The sequence below is a fragment of the Loxodonta africana genome, chromosome 22 (genome assembly GCF_030014295.1).
Source record: "Loxodonta africana isolate mLoxAfr1 chromosome 22, mLoxAfr1.hap2, whole genome shotgun sequence".
NCBI lineage: Eukaryota > Metazoa > Chordata > Mammalia > Proboscidea > Elephantidae > Loxodonta > Loxodonta africana.
Window position 1 is genome coordinate 19,727,275 of NC_087363.1, and position 20,201 is coordinate 19,747,475.

General features: G+C 40.8%; 1 protein-coding gene across 9 annotated transcripts in view; it reads left to right on the top strand.

The window, feature by feature from the left end:
* The window catches only part of DCP1A (decapping mRNA 1A), a 54,896-nt gene that overhangs the window by 23,944 nt on the left and 10,751 nt on the right, over positions 1-20,201 (top strand). For 6 of the 9 annotated variants that reach the window (XM_064274382.1, XM_064274383.1, XM_064274384.1 and 3 more), the window contains 5 exons: positions 429-544; positions 1,013-1,079; positions 4,641-4,779; positions 9,974-10,087; positions 19,142-19,900. In XM_064274382.1, the coding sequence (XP_064130452.1) occupies positions 1,072-1,079; positions 4,641-4,779; positions 9,974-10,087; positions 19,142-19,900 (1,020 nt within the window). In that variant the 5' untranslated portion in view covers positions 429-544; positions 1,013-1,071. The remainder of the gene's footprint in view (positions 1-428; positions 545-1,012; positions 1,080-4,640; positions 4,780-9,973; positions 10,088-19,141; positions 19,901-20,201) is intronic. The other 3 variants (XM_003410054.4, XM_023547626.2, XM_023547622.2) reach the window with 1 other exon arrangement.

The following is a 20,201-nucleotide window of genomic DNA, read 5'->3' on the forward strand; positions in this document are numbered from 1 at the left end:
TTTTCAAGCAGCACTGGCAGAGAGTCCCACTAAGTTCCAACTTCAGGGAATTAGAATAAGAAGAGCAAAAAACTCAAAGCAAGCAGAAGGGAAGAGATAATAAAGAACACAAACCAATGAAACAAAATGAGAAAATCAGTGAGACAAAAAGCCGATTCTTTGAATCTAGAATTATTTCAAAACAAGAAAGCTTAATTGAAAAAAGCATAATGATATCTGCCCTTCCTGTTTCAGAGAGTTGTTGTAAGTACAAAGGAGGTGGGAGCTGCGACACACTTTGAGAGGTCACGGTGGGTGCACATGGTAGCCATGAGCTGTACCCATCAATGTGTTTATTTTGACTTATATTTCTCCTCTGCCTTATCCAAAAGTATGTATAGTAGCTTTTAAGTATTGTCCATTTAACTATTCAACAAATATTTTTTGAGGGCTGGTCACATTGGGAATGAAAAAGGTGGGAAAAGAAGCGTGATTGATGGAGCTCAGCTGCAGCACTCACGTTTCCCGTGTGGACAGTATTGATCATGGCATGGACCTGGAGCTGGTATTTGTTTAATTCTACATTTTAACTTTCAAGAGACTCATGAAGGTTTTAGTGTTTGATCAGCCAATTAACTTTGTTTTCGTTAAGACCTTTTCACATTTTAATATCAGTTTGGAACGCATCATACACTCAATGTTGCTTCTTAATTTAATTGGCAGCATTTTTTCGTTCTTGATAATATATAACATAATGGTACATCTGCCACTTAGTGTCCTCTTAGGCCAAGTGAGATATGGTAATAATGTCTACGATTATTTTTGCAATTATCTCAAAATGTCCCGATTTTTACTTAACAGTTTTGGAGGGAGACCTTTTTTTCCACCTCCTATAAAGGGACTGAACAATTTGAGGATCTAGCAGTAAATTCAGTAGTGTTCCATGGTGATAATATATTATTCATGTATACCCAAGTGTTGAAACTTCATTTCCCCTCATCTTTTTTTTTTTTTCTCTCCTTTGTTTTTCAAGTGTCAATATACAGTATCTGGTTTTATGACAAGAATGACTGTCACCGCATAGCCAAACTCATGGCCAAGTAAGTATTTGTATTACACCATAGATTTAATTAATGGTATATGAGAAATGAAAAAATGACTTTTTCCCTCACTTCTCTTTGTTACCAGCATCTATTAACGTTATGTATTTCCCCGCTGATTTTCTGTTTGCTGTTGAAAATTTGGGGAAGAAATCTAAAGTTATCTGTAATCCTGCTACCCCATTGTTAGCTTTTCAGTATGTCAGTATGTTTCCTTCCCATCTTCTTCTCTCTGTGTATATTAGGTTGATGTGTGTGATCTTTTTTTTTTTACGAAAATAGTATCATACTCTACATCCTGCTTTTCATGTCAACAGCATTTTCCCAGGGCATTCATAAGTTTAATAGTCCTCTACAGGATTTATAGTGATCGCATTGTATTTAATCCTATAGGCAGATAATAATTTAACCAGAACCTAACAGTTCAGCGTGCTGGTTAGGGCCATGACCCTGCCAAGGATATCATCAGCCTGATTACCATATGCAGTGGTTCTGATTTAGGTTCTGTCCAGGCCTTGTGTGGGAGAATCTGGCTCTTTAGTCCTAAAAACTTATAGAGAAAACCAATTTGAGATTTTTTTCTCCATCAGGTCAAGTGGTACCCCTAAAGCTTTAGATGGTAAATAAAGCCGAAAATTGATGGCTTATCTGAAAGTCCTATATTGAATCCAAGAGTGGGATGAATAAGTAGAAACAGGAAGCAGAGAGGGGAAAGAAGAGTTTGAGGGGCTCTTCCACTGGAAATGCCTGAAAGAGCAACATTTGCTTAAGTTTTCAGCTTGTTTGACAAGGAGAAGGGGAGGTCTTAAAAGTAGAGAATGCCCATGTGAGACTGTTGGTCAGTGAAGTTTTCAAGTGTCTGGCCGATTTATGGCTGAAGAGAATGCCTTATATATTAATATCAACTCCATAATAGATGACTTTCTGATCACCAGAGATTAAAAATAAAAATTATCTTTCTTTGCTCTAAGTCTGCCTGCAAACAGCCTCTGTTTGCTACACATTTCAGAGTATCACCTCTGTTAACCAAAATTACAGGTAAAACGCTTTGGCATATTGTGCCTCTAAATAAACTTGCCTGTCAGTGCCCATTTGTTAAGTTCAGTTCTTCCTGTCACTATTTTGACAACTGCAATATAATAAAAATTCTCCAAGTAAAAAAATTGATTTATTCCAAAAGCTGTTTATAAAAAGTGAGAAGCTACGTAGGAGGTCAACTGAGCTTCCAGAACTTCAGACCTGTGCTGTTTCTAAATTTGGAAATTCTTTGGGTGACTGGAAGTGGCAAAGTTGAAAATCACTAAGCTTAGAAAATGTTGACTGTCCTGAAGAGAAAATCCAGTCTGCCAAAAAATGTTTTTAAGAATAAAAGCTCTTTGAATGTTTGCCGGCATAGAGTATAAAATTTGGAGAACTCCTGGAAGTAAGTTTATTTCTAATCTATCAGACAGTCTCAGGGGGCACAATGGAGTGTTAGAGAGGAAGGAAGAGATGTGAGGTCGCTGTTCATAGTGCTTGAACCGGAAGGGGCCTTAGAGTTTAAGCCTTTCTCATTTGAGAGTCCCTCCCACACCACCCCTGACAGCTTGTTTTCAGCAGTTGTGAAGCTTTGTCCAGTGGCCTATCCACAGTTATCAACAGTGATGATTATTAGAAGTGTTCTTCTTTTAAACCAAAACCTCATATCCAGTCCAGGTTCAGGGGAGAGTTGAATTCCACCATGGCCAAGCCAGGCAACATGGCAGGAAGTAGATGGAAAACAGGCTTTGTGACAAGAGTCCTTTATGAAGTTGGATTCAGACTGAGTATTATTAAATCAACAAACAAATCGTTTTTAAATAGTATTCTTTTTTTTCAGATTATTAAAGCAGTACATGTTAATTGTGGAAAATGCCCAAAAGTACCAAAAGAAGAATAGGAAATTGCTTGTCCTCTACCATTGAGAAATAACCAACATGCACCTCTCCAGTCTTGCTTTTCTTTTAAATAAGTCACACAGCTGTGACAAGGCAGTATTTCTTTTCCAGGAATTTATTACTAGCATGGATATAAAATATATTACATTATTGATACAAATTGATCTGATTTTCATATCCCATTCCAGTCATTTTTCAGTCTATCATATGTCCATGAGTCTATGTTCATTTTAGAAGTAATAATCTTATTAAGAGCTGTAATAATTTAAATAAAGTACACATTACCTTAAAGCAGCATTTTCCAAACAGGAATCCTGCCTCAGAGAAAGATTCTGTAGTCAAATAAAACTGGGGAAAATCTACTAGTCCACCCTTCTTGAAGAATGACAGTACACTCTAGCATGTCAGGCATGTTGACACGTTTAGCATGTCAGAAGAATTCTACTGTAAAGAAATCTGTTTAACATGGTTTAACTCAGTGTTTTATAATAAAATAACCCAGCTGTGCCTATTACACTTACCCCACCATGGGAGTTCTTGGATAGGCTGCTTTAAAGGAGTGAACTGACACTGAGTGGCCTCTTCTTCTCATTCCACAAAAACAAGCCCCGCACTACTGAGTTGTTTTATTGCCTGTCATCATCACTGCCTAGGAAGTTGTCAGTTAACACAAGTGTCAGGTTGTGTCTGTGCGTATAATATCCCACGGCAGGTAGGCCCATTCATTTTAGTTAGGACTGAAACCTGAACAAATGTCCAAAAAAAAAAAAATCAATTGCCGTATTAAAATCTATTATTTACAAAAGATTTCAAGCTTGAAAAAAATACGAGAAACAATATAACAGATACCACGTGCTCACCACCCAGCTTTCAGTTCCTAATATTTTGCTATAAATGCTTCAAACCTTTGTATGCAGGGGAGCAAGAATTTTCTTGAGAAATGAAACCCCACAGGTGGATTTGAAGACTCCCCAACGCTATCTTAAGCTGCTTTATGTATTTTCAAATGAAAAATTAGCTTGAGCAACACCAATCCAAATAAAGGGCATTTCCCCAAACACCCCGGAGCTCGGTTACCTGCTTGGTGGTATTTAAAGAGGAGAATAAGAGAAACCGTTTTGTTTGTTTGTTTGCTTGCTTGCTTGCCTGTAGGGCTATGAGTAATGTTTGAGAGTCACCAGGGCCTCTGTTTCTAAGAAATTAAGCTTTCTTTTTCCCTGCTAGCCCAGTATCAATGCAGACTTTCCCCAGAGGGTTATTCAGCCCTGCTGCCTTCCCATGTCTCAATAGCATTGTCCATTTTCACATTTACTTCAGTTAATTTGATTGATTTTGAGATACTTCTTGAAAAAAAGAAACACTTTAGTCAAGTTTTTAATGTACGTACTTCGACCAACTCTAGGAAAGAGTTCTATATTATTGTTTTTGTAAAAGTGAAAATATTAGTTGGCACTGTTGTGAGTGAGCTGGAGAAATGGTAAGTTGTATATTCCTGGGATAAGGTAACCGAGGCTCCATGTCTTGTACTGCAAAGACACTGTCATCACATGATACTGTTTATGTTCTTGGAAGGTGGACATCAAAAGAGTTCTTGGGTCAGATCCTGTCTAAAGAGGCTTTCTGACAGCTGGTTCTCCTTCTCTAGTGTGGTGGAAGAGGAGACACGGCGGTCCCAGCAGGCTGCTCGGGATAAGCAGAGTCCTAACCAGGCCAATGGCTGCAGCGACCACAGGCCCATCGACATCCTGGAAATGCTGAGCAGAGCCAAGGATGAGTATGAGAGGGTGAGGCTCTCTGGGTGCTGACCAGGAAAGACTGGAGGGAGTGAAGAGGCCTGCAGGGGTCTCATGGACTGGGGAAGACACCTTCAGACCAGCAGAAGTAATTCGTTCAAAAAGAAGCATGTGTTACAGTTTTAAGCCTAAAAGATAAGGAAAGAAGTCAGCTTATCTCAGAGTACTTGTTTTTGACGGGAAAAAGAGTACTCTTTTTCTATTCCTGTACAGTTACTGTAGGAGAAGATGATTTTGGAGTACTGGAGGTATCCTGCTATAGGCAGTGCTGGAAAAGCTCAGTCCATGCCTCTTCACCTCTGCATTGTCTGTCAGGGTGCTCGGTCACTTAGGAATTTGTGTAGGTATCATCCTCAGCTTTGAAAAATCTTCTGAAGATTTGCACCTCTTAGTACTAAAAGGGATATTTATGGTCTGTAACTGGTGTTAAACACACAACCTTCCTTGAAATCTTTTGGAACTTTACCCAAATGAGAGACTTTTCTTGAATTCAGTTTTTTCTTTTTCTTCTGTTGCATTTTATCTTATTACATTCTTCCAAAAGGCGAATGGTATGGATGTTTTGGTACTTTAACGAATTTACGCAGCATGTATTTATGAATCATCCACTGTAGGCTAAGCACTCAGACAGTGGTTTTCAAAACCTTTTGGCGTTGGAACTTATATGGCTTTCACATGACAGCAGTACCTCAAAGCGCCATGGTTCACTGAAGTGAGAAGTAGGCCAGGCCACTTCCTGAAGAACGTGCACCACAGTGCTCTACTGCACCTACGGTTTCTGTCCTATGCAGCACCTTCATCCAGTCATCACTCAGGGCAAGTGAGAGAGCCCTGTTTCAGCAGAATTACAATTATCACCCCACCCTTCACTAAACATTGGGTGAAATGCTTTTCTTTCATTTGTTACTTACTCTTCATCTTACCAAAGGTTTAAGGAACCTTTGAAAAGTACTATCTAAGGTCATGTTTCCCAAACAACACTAACCAAGGTTGTTAACAGGTGATCCTTGCAAAAAGGCTCCTTGGTCAAATGAGTTTGGGAAATGTTAACTGGACTCTTACTCCCTGCGTCTTCTTGGGGGTTTATGGTGCTGAAGACTCTGAGCGGTCCCACAGTAAATAAAATGGTAACGCTGGCTCTCAGATTCGTTTGATCACAGGACGGTCTTTTGTGCGCTCATTAACTGCAGTTAAAATCTGGAATTCAGGGAACATGTTGGAAAAAACACTCTGGGAGGTAGTTTTTTAAAAAAATAAATGCTCTTATATATCTATGAAAATAAAATATAGGACCCTCAGTCATCTCTATAATGAATTTATTGATTCTTTGGAGACTGAATGAGAATAAGTTTCAAGAAGCATTTTCTGAACTTCTAGGTTACCTCATATTCCCCAAGCTCCTCATGCCTTTAAGGAGATCTGAGCTTTTTACATAAATACCTTGTTTCATTTTTATAGAGTCCTTTCTGCATGCTGATAACAGATGACTGACAAGTCCAGGGTTCTCTCACTCGTCCTGAGTGATGACTGGATGAAGGTGCTGCATAGGACAGAAACCGTAGGTGCAGTAGAGCACTGTGGTGCACATTCTTCAGGAAGTGGCCTGGCCTACTTCTCAGGACAAGGAGCAAGCCATAGAAGCAAAGAAGGGAGTGGAGTAAAGCCTTGTTCCTGTACATAAAGCTGTAAAGGAACTCCAGGGTCAAGTGGGCAATCTAAAAATCTGACATCATTTCTGATTATGTAAACTTTGCACAGTAAAAATAGAGCACAGTAATTTCCCTCATAAGGAAAAGTCTTCCACAATGTGGCATAAATAAAATTTTGTCTGTGGTTAGGCTGAAACTAAACCTTTGGGGATTTAGTTGAATCCTTGATACTTACAATGTGTTCTGTTTTTGAAAACTGTGGATAGGTGGTGCTTCCTTAAATAAGAGTTTTGTTTTCTTGTCTGCATTTTCTGTCATAACCAGATGGAGCTGGTGTTAGCAGTCACCCACACATCCGTATCTTAGCATTTGGATGGGCTCTCCTGGACCGCTGCATGGTTTGGGTGGCCCCTTTGGTTGTCTGAGGTGGAGACTGAGGAGATCAGCAGAGTCCAGGCAGGGCAGAGGTACAGGCTAGCCCTCAGTGATGGGATTTACTCCTCAATCTGATCGCCTCTGTTCAGAGTATATAGTAAGTGCAATTCCAGACTTTTGAGTAGAGCATTTATAGTAATTAGAGACTTCTTGAAAATAAAAACTCAGTAATAAGCATTTTTCCCATAGCTCCTATAGTTTGTTTTAACCAACTTTCCCAATTTTATTGTAAAGAAAGATGGTTGAAACTGCAGTCCTTAACAATTGGCCCATTGTGAGTAGCTTCTTGCCACAGGGTGAAATTCTGGACTTCGGTGGTGTTTGCTTGGTTTGTTGTTGTGTTATTATTAGAAGCCGTCGAGTTGGTTCTGAATCATAGAGACCGTCTGTACAGCAGAACAAAACGCCATCTTCACAATCAGTGTTATGCTTGAGCCCATTGTTGCAGCCACTATGTCAGTCCATCTCACTGAGGGTCTTCCTCTTTTTTGCTGACCCTTCACTTTACCAAGCGTGATGTCCTTCTCCAGGGACAGGTCCGTCCTGATAATATATCTAAAGTATGTGAGACAAAGTCTTGCTATCTTCCCTTCTAAGAAGCATTCTGGCTGTACTTCTCCCAAGACAGATTTGTTTGTTCTTCTGGCAGCCCATGATATATTCAGTATTCCATGGAATATTCAATAGTTTTAGTTTAATCGCAAAAAAACGAAAAAGCACAGTTTTCTTCTTAAAACAGTAGGAACCATTCTTTTGTTTATTATATTAGCAGCACATATTATAAAAAATTTAATAAAAATTATAATAAAGGAAAACAATACTACCACTTAGAAATAATCACTGCTAATACCTAGTTATGTGTCCTAAAAATATGTATCAGTGTGTCCAAGTGTGTGTGGTATGTTTGTATATGTTTTAGTAAAATGCTCTTTTATAACCCGTTTTTCCCCCACAAAATAGTATCTGTTTATTGACAGTAACTATTCATGTCTACCAACCAAACCAAACCCATTGCTGTCAAGTCGATTCCGACTTACAGCAACCCTATAGTTAGTAGAACTGCCCCATAGGGTCTCCAAGGAGCAACTGGTGGATTTGAACTGCTGAACTTCTGGTCAGCAGTTGAGCTCTTAACCACTGCGCCAGCCGGGCTTCATTTCTACCACTGGCTTTCAGATTATCACCCCTGGTATTCTACAGAGCGCTGAGAGATTGGCCAGGGGGCATATTTGGGGCCCATTTCAACTGGAGCATTTCTACTTACCTTTTTTATCTTTGTCTATTTCACAGGGACTCCCTGGAAAGTTCCGTTTGGGAGAAAGAAAAGTTTTTGTAAAAAAAACTATGACGTTAATAGCTGTGTATTTTTCCTTCATTAATTTGTATAAACAATACCCTAGGTTTTCCTAATTCTTTGTATTAGGAACACAGTAATATATCTTTATAGCTAAGGCCTTGTAGCTAAATCTTTACGTACAGCATTAAATTTCTTAAAAGGCCCTGCCCAACTATCCGAAATTCTTGAGAACTTTTAAAGTACCAGTCTCATAGCTTATGTTTGAGTTAGGTAGTGTAAATACCCCAAGAGCCAGGTAGATCACGTTAGTCAAATGGACCAGGCTGGAACTAGAGCAGATGGAAAGAGCTTGTTCCCTGTGTGAAAAGGAGGGTTTAAAGCTCAGCTACAGCCAGTTACTGCCAAATGAGCTGCGGTTGCCACATCATCCAGCTTCTCTCTGAAAATAATAAGTCTACATTTTTATGTGAAAACTGCCAGCGTTTGAAATGTTTCTGACATTTACACCTTCTGTTTCAAGAACCTTTGAGTTTGTTTTCTGTAATACAGTTTAACTCTAAGCAATTCCCATAATGTGATATTATGGTGGTGATGCCGCACAAAGACAGGTGTGTTAGAAGATTAAAATATCTTATAGACTTTCACGGACTTTTTCACCTCTATATAAATGGGTAACCCTGAGTAAATGTTGTGAAATAATAGAAGGATTAAGTCATTTGAATAGAAAAAAAGGTTATTCATTTAACATTTGAGTGCCTTCTTTTATGCTAAGCACATATTCACCTATCATTATAGTATGTATCAAGAAAACTAATCTGTCTCTAGGCTGTAGGTTGAAGCTTTTTTTTTTTAATCTTGCCTCCAGTTTTTAAAGAATATATGATGATTTTAACAAATGGTATTGGAACAATTGGACATACATATGCAAAAAAAACTTCAGCCTAAACGCCACACCTTATTAAAAAAAATCAAGTCAAAATGGATTAGAGATCTAAATGTAAAACTATAAACTTTTAAAAGAAAAGTATATTTACTGTATGACCCAGCAATACCACTTCTAGGTAATTTCACCCTAGAGAAATGAAGCTTTTGTCCACACAAAAACCTGTACGTAAGTGTTTATAGCAACTATATTCCAAATCACCAAAAACTGGAAAAAACATAAATGTCGTTCTACCAGCGAATGGTTAAACAAACTGTAATACATTCATGGAATGAAGTACTACTTAGCAATAAAAAGGAATGAGCTATTGATACCATACAACAGCTCAGATGAATCTTAAAGGCATTATGCTAAGTGAAAGAAGCCAGTCTGAAAAGGCTGCATAGTGTATGCTTCCAGTTACATGATTTTTCTACAAAAGACAGAGTGGCGCCGAACAGATCAATGGTTGCCGGGAATGGGGGGAGGGCATGACCACAGTGGGCCAGCAGGAGCAAGCTTTTTGGGTTGATGAAACGCTTTAGTAGCCTGAATGTGGTGGTGGTCACAAAAGTAGTACTGTGTACCCCCCACAAAAAATTTTACTGTACATTTTAAAAATAAAATAGAAAAGAATATGTGATCATACCATTGGTTTTTTCTTAAAAGGGTGATAAGAATAACAATTGTTGCTAGCACTGTTGTCTAAAATCAAGTACTCAGATTTCTGAAACTTTTATTATATGAATTATGTACACGAGGATCCAAAGCAAGTATTTTTGAGAATTTGTTTTTAAATAGAATCCCTGATAACCTCAAATGTTGTTTTGTTAGCCAAATAATAGCAAACTTTTTCACATAATGTACTTTTTTTTTTTAAAGAATCAGATGGGCGACTCAAATATCTCCAGCCCTGGGTTACAGCCAAGCACTCAGCCGTCCAATCTGGGAAGCACAGAGACTCTAGAGGAGATGCCCTCCGGGTCACAAGATAAGGTTAGTACAGCTAAAGCCCTGGCTTTGTCCAAAGCAGCAAAACAAAGGATCATACTTTGCAAGGATTTTGATGAAGTACAAGTTTGATTTGTCACTTATCCATCAAGGTATGTACATGCGGCAACATGTATCGAGCAGTGTAATGACATCACCCAGGTCATTTCCCCTAGTCCACATACCTATCTTTCATCTGGATTTTGCAGTAACCTCCTAGCTGACCTCCACCTCCCAGCTTGTGCCCTTGCCGCTCTCTTACCTATTCTCAACCGAGTAGTCAGAGTAATCTGGTAAAATGCAAGTTAGATCATGACGTTCCTCTGCTTAAAACACTCCAGTGGTATCCTGTCTTAAACAAATAAAAGCCAAGGTCTTGGCCATGGCCCAGGAGGCCCTACCTAATCCAGTTCTACTGCTTCTGGCCTCATTTTTACAGCTGTCGTGCTCACTCAGCCCCAGCCTCATTGCCTTTCTTGCTCTTCCTTAAATATGCCATGCGTGCCCCTGCCTCAGGATGGGTCTTTGCACTTGCGGTTCCCCTGGCCTTGGGTCCTTTCTTCCTACATAAGACCTGTTCTTTGTTCTTTTTCCTCCTCCAAGTCTCGAGTGCCCTCCATATCAGTGGTACTTTCTCTGAACACCCTGTTTAAAACAACAACCCACCTACCCTCCTGCTCTGCTCTATTTCCTCCCTAAGACTTAGTAACCAGCTGACCTGGTTTGTGGCCCTCACCACCGGAATGTAAGCTCCCTGAGCAGGCAGTTTTGTTTACTTTGTTCGGTGCTGCATCCTCAACTTGTAGCATTGTAAATATTTGTTGAATGAATGGACTCCCTTTATAACAGATAGCTTGATAAATGAACAGATTTTTTTTAATTTTTTATTGTGCTCTAAGTGAAAGTTTACAAATCAAGTCAGTCTCTCACACAAGAACTTATATACACCTTGCAACATACTCCTAATTGCTCTCCCCCTAATGAGACAGCCAGCTCCCTCCCTCCACTCTTTTTGTGTCCATTCGCCAGCTTCTAACCCCCTCTACCATCTCATCTCCTCTCCAGGCAGGAGTTGCCAGCATAGTCTCAAGTGTCCACCTGATCCAAGAAGCTCACTCCTCACCAGCATCCCTCTCCAACCCATTGTCCAGTCCAATCCCTGTCTGAAGAGTTGGCTTTGAGAATGATTCGTGTCCTGGGCCAACAGACGGTCTGGGGGCCATGACCACCAGGGTCCTTCTAGTCTCAGTCAGACTGTTAAGTGTGGTCTTCTTACAAGAATTTGGGGTCTGCATCCCACTGCTCTCCTGCTCCCTCAGGGGTTCTCTGTTGTGTTCCCTGTCAGGGCAGTCATCGGTTGTAGCTGGGCACCATCTAGTTCTTCTGGTCTCAGGCTGATGTAATCTCTGGTTTATGTGGCCCTTTCTGTCTCTTGGACTCGTAATTACCTTGTGTCCTTGGTGTTCTTCATTCTCCTTTGATCCAGGTGGGTTGAGACCAACATGCGTCTTAGATGGCCACTTGCTAGCATTTAAGACCCCAGACGCCACTTTCCAAAGTGGGATGCAGAATGTTTTCTTAATGGTTATTTTATTAGACCAATTAACTTATATGTCGCCTGAAACCATGGTCCCCAAACCCCCGCCCCTGCTACACTGGCCTTCAAAGCATTCAGTTTATTCAGGAAGCTGCTTTTGGTTTAGTCCAGTTGTGCTGACCCCGCCTGTGTTGTGTGTTGTCTTTCCTGTCACCTAAAGTAGTTCTTATCTACTATCTAATTAGTGGATACTCCTTTCCCTCCCTCCCTCCTTCCCCCCTCTCCCCCTCTCTCCCTCCCCTCCTCATAATCATCAAAGAATATTTTCTTTTCTGTTTAAACTATTTCTCGAATTCTTATAATAGTGGTCTTATACAATATTTGTCTTTTTGCAACTGACAAATTTCACTCAGCGTAATGCCTTCCAGATTCCTCTACGTTATGAAATGTTTCACAGATTCACCACTGTTCTTTATCGATGCGTAGTATTCCATTGTGTGAATATACCAGAATTTATTTATCCATGCATCCGTTGATGGGCACCTTGGTTGCTTCCAGCTTTTTGCTATTGTAAGCAGTGCTGCAGTGAACATGGCTGTCCATATACCTGTTTATATAAAGGCTCTTATTTCTCTAGGATATATTCCAAGGAGTGGGATTGCTGGATCATATGGTAGTTCTATTTCTAGCTTTTTAAGGAAGCACCAAATCAATTTCCAGAGTGGTTGTACCATTTGACATTCCCACCAGCAGTGTGTAAGTGTAAATGAACAGATATTTTCCATAATCAAGTAAAACCCATAATTTTCTGAGTAAGCTTTTTATTTTGAGATTAACGATAGATTTATATGCAGTTGTAAAAAATAATATAGAGCAACCCCAAGTACCTTTTACGTGTTTCCCCGTTGATAACATCTTGCAAAATATTGTTCAATATCACAATCAGGATATTGATACAATCTACCAATCTTACTTATATTTCTCCAGTTTAACTTGCACATGCTTGCATGTTTATTTAGTTCTGTGAAATTTTATCACATGTTTAAGTTCATATATCCACCACCACAGTCAAGATAGAGAATAGTTCCATCACTACAAGGATCCTTTGTGTTGTCCTTTTATGATCATACTGACTTCCCTCTCACACCGTCTTTGCTCCCCCTTCCATCCTTAACCCCTGCAGCCGCTAATCTATTATTCTCCAGTTCTGTAATTTTCTCATTGTAAGTAAAATCATATAACTTTGGAGAGTTGGCTTTCTTCCTTCAGCGTAATTACTAGAGATTCATTCAAGTTGTATGTATCAGTTATTGCTGAGTAGTATTCCATGGTATGTGTGTACCACAGTTTAAGCATTCATCTGTTGAAGGACGTCTTGCTTTGTTTTCCAGTTTTGAGCTATTATGAATAAAGCTGTGATGGACATTCATGTACAGGTTTTTGTGTGAACATAAATTTTTGCATCTCTGGGATAAATGCCCAGGAGTGCACTTGCTGAGCCATATGTATGGTAGCTGCATGTTTATTTTAATGAGAAACTGCCAAACTTTTCGTAAAGTGGCTGTACCATTTTACATGCGATGAGCAGTGTATTCATATGTCTTTAGGTATTTAGATAATAATTTTAACCAGATTTCGTGTACTACAGTCCCATGTTCCGTTTTTACTGTACTTGGATTTAGGATTCTGAAGGTCAGGCATGTAGTGGAAGTGATGCTATATAGAATACAATTTTTTTTAACTTTTTTTTTTTTTTAAAGAGCAGAGTACTAGGTTCCTTCTGGGCTCGTTTATCAGTTGTGGGTATTCAGTGAAGCAGCCACTTTTCCTTTCTGAATCATGAGTCACTTCCCCCATCCCCTTCTGAAGCATGGAGTTAAGGATCCTTGCACTGCCTAACTCATAAAGTTATATGAAGACATGAACTCCCCCCCCAAACCAAAAAAAAAAACCTTAAGAACCGTGAAGCACTGTCCATTAGAAGATGAGTAAAAGTTGAGTTGACAAGCCATAGATGCTCAGCCTTTCCACAGAAGCACCAGCGATGGGTCTGTGGACACACAGACTTGTTAGTGGGCACTCAAGGACATCAGCCCTCTGATGCAGACTCGGCTGATGAATATTAAGTTGTTATTCTTAGTATTCCTTCATTATTCGCTCATTATTATCTACTTTTAAAATTCCACTTTTCAGGCCAAAGTGATAAAATTTTGTAAAATGTTGAGATCTGGATAATGATAAAATTAGCTCAAATCCATCATCAGCCCTGGTGGCGCAGTGGTTAAGAGCTCAGCTGCTAACCAGTTCAAATCCACTAGCCGTTCCTTGGAAACCCTATGGGGCAGGTTCTACTCTGTCCTGTGGGGTTGCTTTAAGTCAGAATCTACTCAACAGCAGTGGGTGATACACAGACAATACATTTGCTTAGTAATGCTGCCATCTAGTGTTGAAAAGCAAATAAACTGTCAAGCCTTCATGGTAACAAATTCCATTTCAGTTTATAATTATTAGAATTCCCTATGGGATTGTTTCCCTGGATTTTGCTTTGTTTTGTTGGGGGGAGGGTTGGTTTGTTTGTTTATTTTTTAGTTTTTTGCTTCCTGTGGTGAAGAATAGTATATGTCTTATCGTGTGCCAAGTGCACTGACCAGGTGGGAAATCTGACATGAGCATCGTAGATCCAAACAAATATGAAACACTCTGAACAGCAAGAGCTGTAGGGTGAGGAAGGAACCAAGTACAACCTGTTACAGTGCACTGGAATTTTGTTGTGTGGTGTACATACTGTTTCTCACTACGAGTTCTATTTCTTGAGGAAAATGGTCAGTCTGGCACTTGATTGAAGTGAGGCATTACAAAACAGAATCCAGACTTTAAGCATAGTCAGACATGGAGAAAGAATAAAATTTCATCTTTTCTGTGGATTATGGATGGTAAACCCATGAAAAAAACAAAACCTCAGCTACAGAAGGAATGCAGCCAGTTTTTCCTGTCATAGACAGGCAGTGTAAGGAGGGTCGTTTCAAACACAGACACCTATCCAGAAATCTCGTGGTGGCTTGTGTGGAGAGATGTGCTCTGCTTACTCGGATTTTGTGAGCATAGTTTTGCCAGTTATGGATTTCCAAAAGTTGATGCATTTTTACCTGTAGGCACCTCTTAGTCATTCAAGCCTTAGCTGCACCTCTGTTCTCCAGAGGTGCATATCACCACCCAGTTGACTAGGTAGACTAATCTGCTTAATTAACATCTCAGTACAGTGGCGTAATGATTCAGAATGTGGACTGCACTGTTAAATCTGGGTTGGTGTCTGGTTCTGTTGATATATTTGGGCATCGTCTATAAAAGGCAGTAATAACTGTACCTGTCCAGGCAGATCTGGAGAGTAACACATGTAAAGGGCCTTCCATGTGGTGAGCACTCTGTCTGTGATAACTTACTGCCATCACAGCTTCGTTTATTCCTTATATGAGAAGATCTCTGAGACCCTAATGCTTTACCACACTCCCTACTCAAGGGAAAGTCTGAGAATCTGTTCCTAGCTGGGCAGAACTTGCACGGCGGCAGCATGGAGAAATCTGGAAGCTTTTTGCTTCTTTTAGGTTCAGAGTTCTACCGTATAGCCTCATTTTTTGATGTGATGTGAATTTGAAATCACTGGAAATTGTTATTTTTAAAGTAAACGTAAAAATGTAAAAAAAAAATGTGAACGCAGGTAAACTTGATTGTTCGAAGCTTTTGTTCCACCAGACAAGTAAAAATTGCTAACTGGGTCTTGAAGTGTCAGGTGTATTTCATGGTGAGGCTTGTCCTCATCCGATCGTTTGACGGCTCCTTTTCTTACAATATAAAGATAATATTTCTTACCTGGAAAAGACCCTTTAGTTTTGGCAAAATAACTCCAACATGGTCTGTGTTTTTCAAAGTAGATGTATCTAAATGTTGATGTATGTGTGTATGTACCCAGAAATATATGTAAAACGATATGGTGGTCAGGGCTCACATAATTTTTGTTAGTCAATGAGTTAGGGCCGTTTTCTGGTACTTTTTTTTTTTTTTTTTTTTTTTGCCCCAGACAGTCCTGGCCATTTTGTTTCAAAGATAATATGTATAAAAAGGAATTATCTGAGTTCATTAATAGACATAAATGGTGCCAGGGATAGAAAAGTGACAGAGTCACAGTTCGGCACAGGAAGTGGAACCTGTGCACCTTGCTACAGTTACATGTGGCCTGGACAGAGAGGACAAGAATTCTGTCCCCAGTGAGAATTCATTATCTATGCTGACTTGCGGTGAACGGGTTTGAATGGTTAGCAGTGAGCTTTAAACAAACCAACTCACTGTGTCCTTGATGATCCCTCACACCAGGGAGTGACAGGATGGTTTATAATAAACAGCACAGCCTTGGTATCCCAGCAAATGGTTTTTTTGGTTTGTTGTTGTTTTTGTTGTTTGTGTTACAGGGATATGCTATTCCAGAAGGATTTGATGAATTTTTATTATCCAAACAGATACTATTTGCTGTTCCTTAAAAAGTACTCAAACACAGATTTATTGTGATTGTTGTTATATGATGTCCGTAAAATGATTCTCACAATAGCCAACTTCCATTTATTGAATGCCTATTAGACACCAGACATTATATTGGGAGTTTAACTTCACAACAACCCTGTGAGGTGATTACCACAGTTGTCCTCATTTTTCAGATGAGGGAACTAAACAGATTATGTAATTTTCCCAGGTGGCACAGCTAGGAAATGGAATCATATAAAATCTTGTGCATTTTTTTAACATTTATTTATAACATCCATAATTAGATGTTATTACTGTCTTATATTTGAAGTGAGATTCTGAATATGGAAAATCCTTTAAAGTACTAGAAAGTGTTGTGACAAGACAGTCTTACTAGTCTTGTTACAGTATTATTAGTGGGGGCCTAAATTTGTTGTTCAAGAATTCAACTTAAACAAAAGCCTCTTGTCATGCTTACTTGCCCAGGTATGTTAGCTTTTTAATATGAATAGAATTTTATTTATTGAATATTTGCTTGGATAAAATGGTTTAGCATGAAGTTACAGTTTTTTACAGCTGAAGGAGGCTTCTGTCTCTTCCTCCACAGTAGTCAAGTCAAACCGCCTGCATTCTCCTCACACCTGCCCTGCCCCCTCTTCCCTAGCAGGTGTTACAGTCCCCATGCCAGAGAAAAAGTACAAATAGTACTCCCTTAATTTTCTGTCCCTCACATGCAAACTTCCCAGAATCCTCAGTCAGCTGTGCTAGCCTCTTCCTGTTGTCTGACATGAGTCTCTCAACAAAGGGGAGCCTGTCTTCCTACTTGATGGTACTGCTCTGTGGGTGACCACCCTCTCCCCGACATGCCTTTCTCCTCCTGCGAGTGCTTTGGGAGAGAGCATTGTTGAGCATCTACTATGTACTTAGTAGATCTGTGGTTTTGGGTGGGGGTGCCACTGCTTGGGCAGACAAGCCCAGGCAGGAAGGAGGTCATCAATTAGGGAATAAATGAGGATGATAGCCCGTGCCTCGAGGAGGATGAGCACTTCCTGTGTACTGGGGTCTGTACACTGAATCCTCCCAACAACCCTCCCTACTTTAGAGAGGAGCTGGGATTCAGGAAGGGGAGTGATATCTACCAGGTTACAGAGTCTGTGTCCTTGCCACCCTTGTCCCTGCAGTCTCCTGAGGCAATGTTTCTGCTTCTTTGGCTTGTATTACCATTTTTGTGTTTTAGTGACTTCTAAATTAGTACTTCCAGATTACTTCCTATAGGTTTCACATGTCCCATGGAGACCTCAGACATATTAAAAACTGACCTTGCCTTTCCCCTCCCTCCTTTAACCTAAGGGCATTCCTGGGCTTACCAGCCCAAGCAGTGGCACCACCACTCAGGACCCAGAAACCAGGATGTTCTCTTGGCTCCCCTTCTCCAGCTGGCCAGCCACCAACTCTCTCCTATTCTAACTCTTCAGTTCTCATCCTCTTCTCTGCTGGGGCCTTATCCAGCCTCCATTGTTTCTCTACTGGATGACTGTAATAGCTTCAGCCTCACCCCTCAATCTATCTGTTTCGTGGCCACCAAAGTGCACCATCCTAAAATATGAAGCCAAGTGGGTCATTCCCTGAATGTATCCTCCACTGCCCTCCAGACAATGGGTCTCAGACACAGTCTGGCTAGTGCTTCTCCCTCCTCCATTGCCTCTCCTCCACTCCAGCCTCTCTGACCCAGCCCTGGAGAAGTGACTGTGGTCCAGCCAGCACACCTCATCCCTCCGCTCAGCTTAAGGTCCTTACTTCTGGGTACCTCTTTCCCTCCCATGGGGCCCTGCCACTTTGCCCATGGAGTGTCCTTAGTAATCAATGCCTCGTTTCCCTACCCATCACAGCACAGTGCCTGGCACCTGGTAACTCAATCAAGATTTGTCAGATAAATAGACATTTGGCTAGGGAAAACTGAGTATGTTTTCCTGTAGAAGTGTGATCATACCGTGGTGCTGTCACCATTATACTTTAGATCCAGTGTACTTTAGGGCTTTTATAGACTTTGAGGCCCTAAAAATCATGCTCCAGTTAATTTTTTTTTTTTTTCCATAGAAATGTATATCTAATCAACTAACTAGTCCACACACTTTTGGAATACAACTATAAGTCAGGGCTTCCTGTGTTTTCAAAGTACTTGGGTTTGTCTCCCACTAGAATGTAAGCCCTGTCAGGGTGGGACTTTTTTTGTTACTCCCTGCTATGTCCCTTGAACCCAGTGAGAACAGGACCTGGCATTCTGTGGATACTCAGTCAGTAAAAGTGAGATGAATACGGCAGTCCTGCTGAAGGCGCAGGGAAGTTCACAAGTGGAAAGCATGTGTCTTTTTCCTTTAAACACTCACATTGGTGTCAAGAAACCAATTTACTGAAGTATGTAAGTTTAAATTTTTGAGACTTTTTAAATTTTAAATTATTAAATAGTAAAAATTATTACGATGCTTTTGCTTGGTTTTTCTTAAGGATTCTGTGACTTGGGATGTAGGGAAGGGGAATGACTTACTATAAAAAATAATGGTTAAATTTAGTTTGGTATTTGGGACCCAGTCCTCAAGGTGTATTGCCTAGCTTTTTATCAGGAACAGTGAGTTAAAGGCAGGACCGCTTGCTCAGCATTTGGCCCCTCTGACCTTTTCAATATCATTTTCCCACATGTGTTACTGATATGGGGCAAGTAGGCACGATTAGCTCTGTAATAAGGCGCTGCCCCTGTACCCATCTCCCAAGGGGGAAGAGAAAAGGTGAACTCTAACACAGGAGTTACTAAAATTTGACTTTTACTTCAGATTTCTATCCACCAACTCAGGGAGATCTGGCTGTAACCCCTAGTGCATCTTCAGTTTGTTCTGTTCCCTTATTTTCTAACACCTTCTGCCCTTCTACAGACTATTTTGATTATTAGGAAAGAGGTTTGGTTACATTGGTTTTCTAGAGTTGTCTTTTATCCAGTGGTTTGATCTGTTTTTCAGTCTGCTCCATCTGGACACAAACATCTGACAGTGGAAGAACTATTTGGAACTTCTTTGCCAAAGGAACAGCCAATGGTCATGGGTCTTGATTCAGAAGAAGTGGAGAAGCTGCCAGGAGATGCCTCCCAGAAAGAGCCCAGCCCGTTCCTACCATTTTCCTTTGAGCATTCAGGAGGGGCCCCTCAGTCGGAAAGCTTGGGTGTTCAGTCTACTGCCCCCGCCTCAGTCCAACCTGAGGTCACCGCCCCACTACTGATCACTCCTGCCTCCATTACACAGTCCAGTGAAAAGCATGCCCCAAGCTACACGATCCCGCTGAGCCCTGTTCTCAGTCCCACTCTGCCAGCAGAAGCTCCTACTGCACAGCTGCCCCCCAGCTTACCTCGAAACAGCACCATGATGCAGGCAGTGAAGACCACACCCAGGCAGAGGTCTCCACTCCTGAATCAGCCAGTCCCTGAGCTAAGCCACACCTGTCTGATTGCCAACCAGAGCCCCTTCAGGGCCCCACTGAGTGTGACAAGTACAGCTGCTACATCCCTCTCAAGTGTGGATCTTCTCCAGAAACTCAGGTTGACCCCACAGCATGACCAAATACAGACACAGTCACTTGGGAAAGGTACAGCAGCACCCAGCTTTCCTCCAGCAGCTGGCCAGCTGGCCACACCTGAGAGCTTCATAGAGCCTCCCCCTAAAACCGCAGCAGCCAGAGCAGCAGCCTCGGCCTCCCTGAGCAACATGGTGCTCTCGCCCCTTCAGGTACCAGCAGGACAGGGGGCAGTGACTGTAAGTGGGTGGCCTGAAACTACACAAACTTGGTTTCAACTGACATTGGTCAGGCTGGTTTTAAAGAGGCACCTGTTGAGTGTGTCAGGGACTAAAAAGGGGAGCTAAGAAGCCCTGTAGTGAATAACTAAATAATTGGTAAGTGGGGATGTAGCTCAATTCACTTCCCAAAGTTATTTCAGCTGATAGGCTAAGAAACCATATTTGTGTTTCTCATCAGAGTATGCATTTTAGGGTTATTTGTTTTGTTTTTGCCTGACAGTTCCAGGGGTCA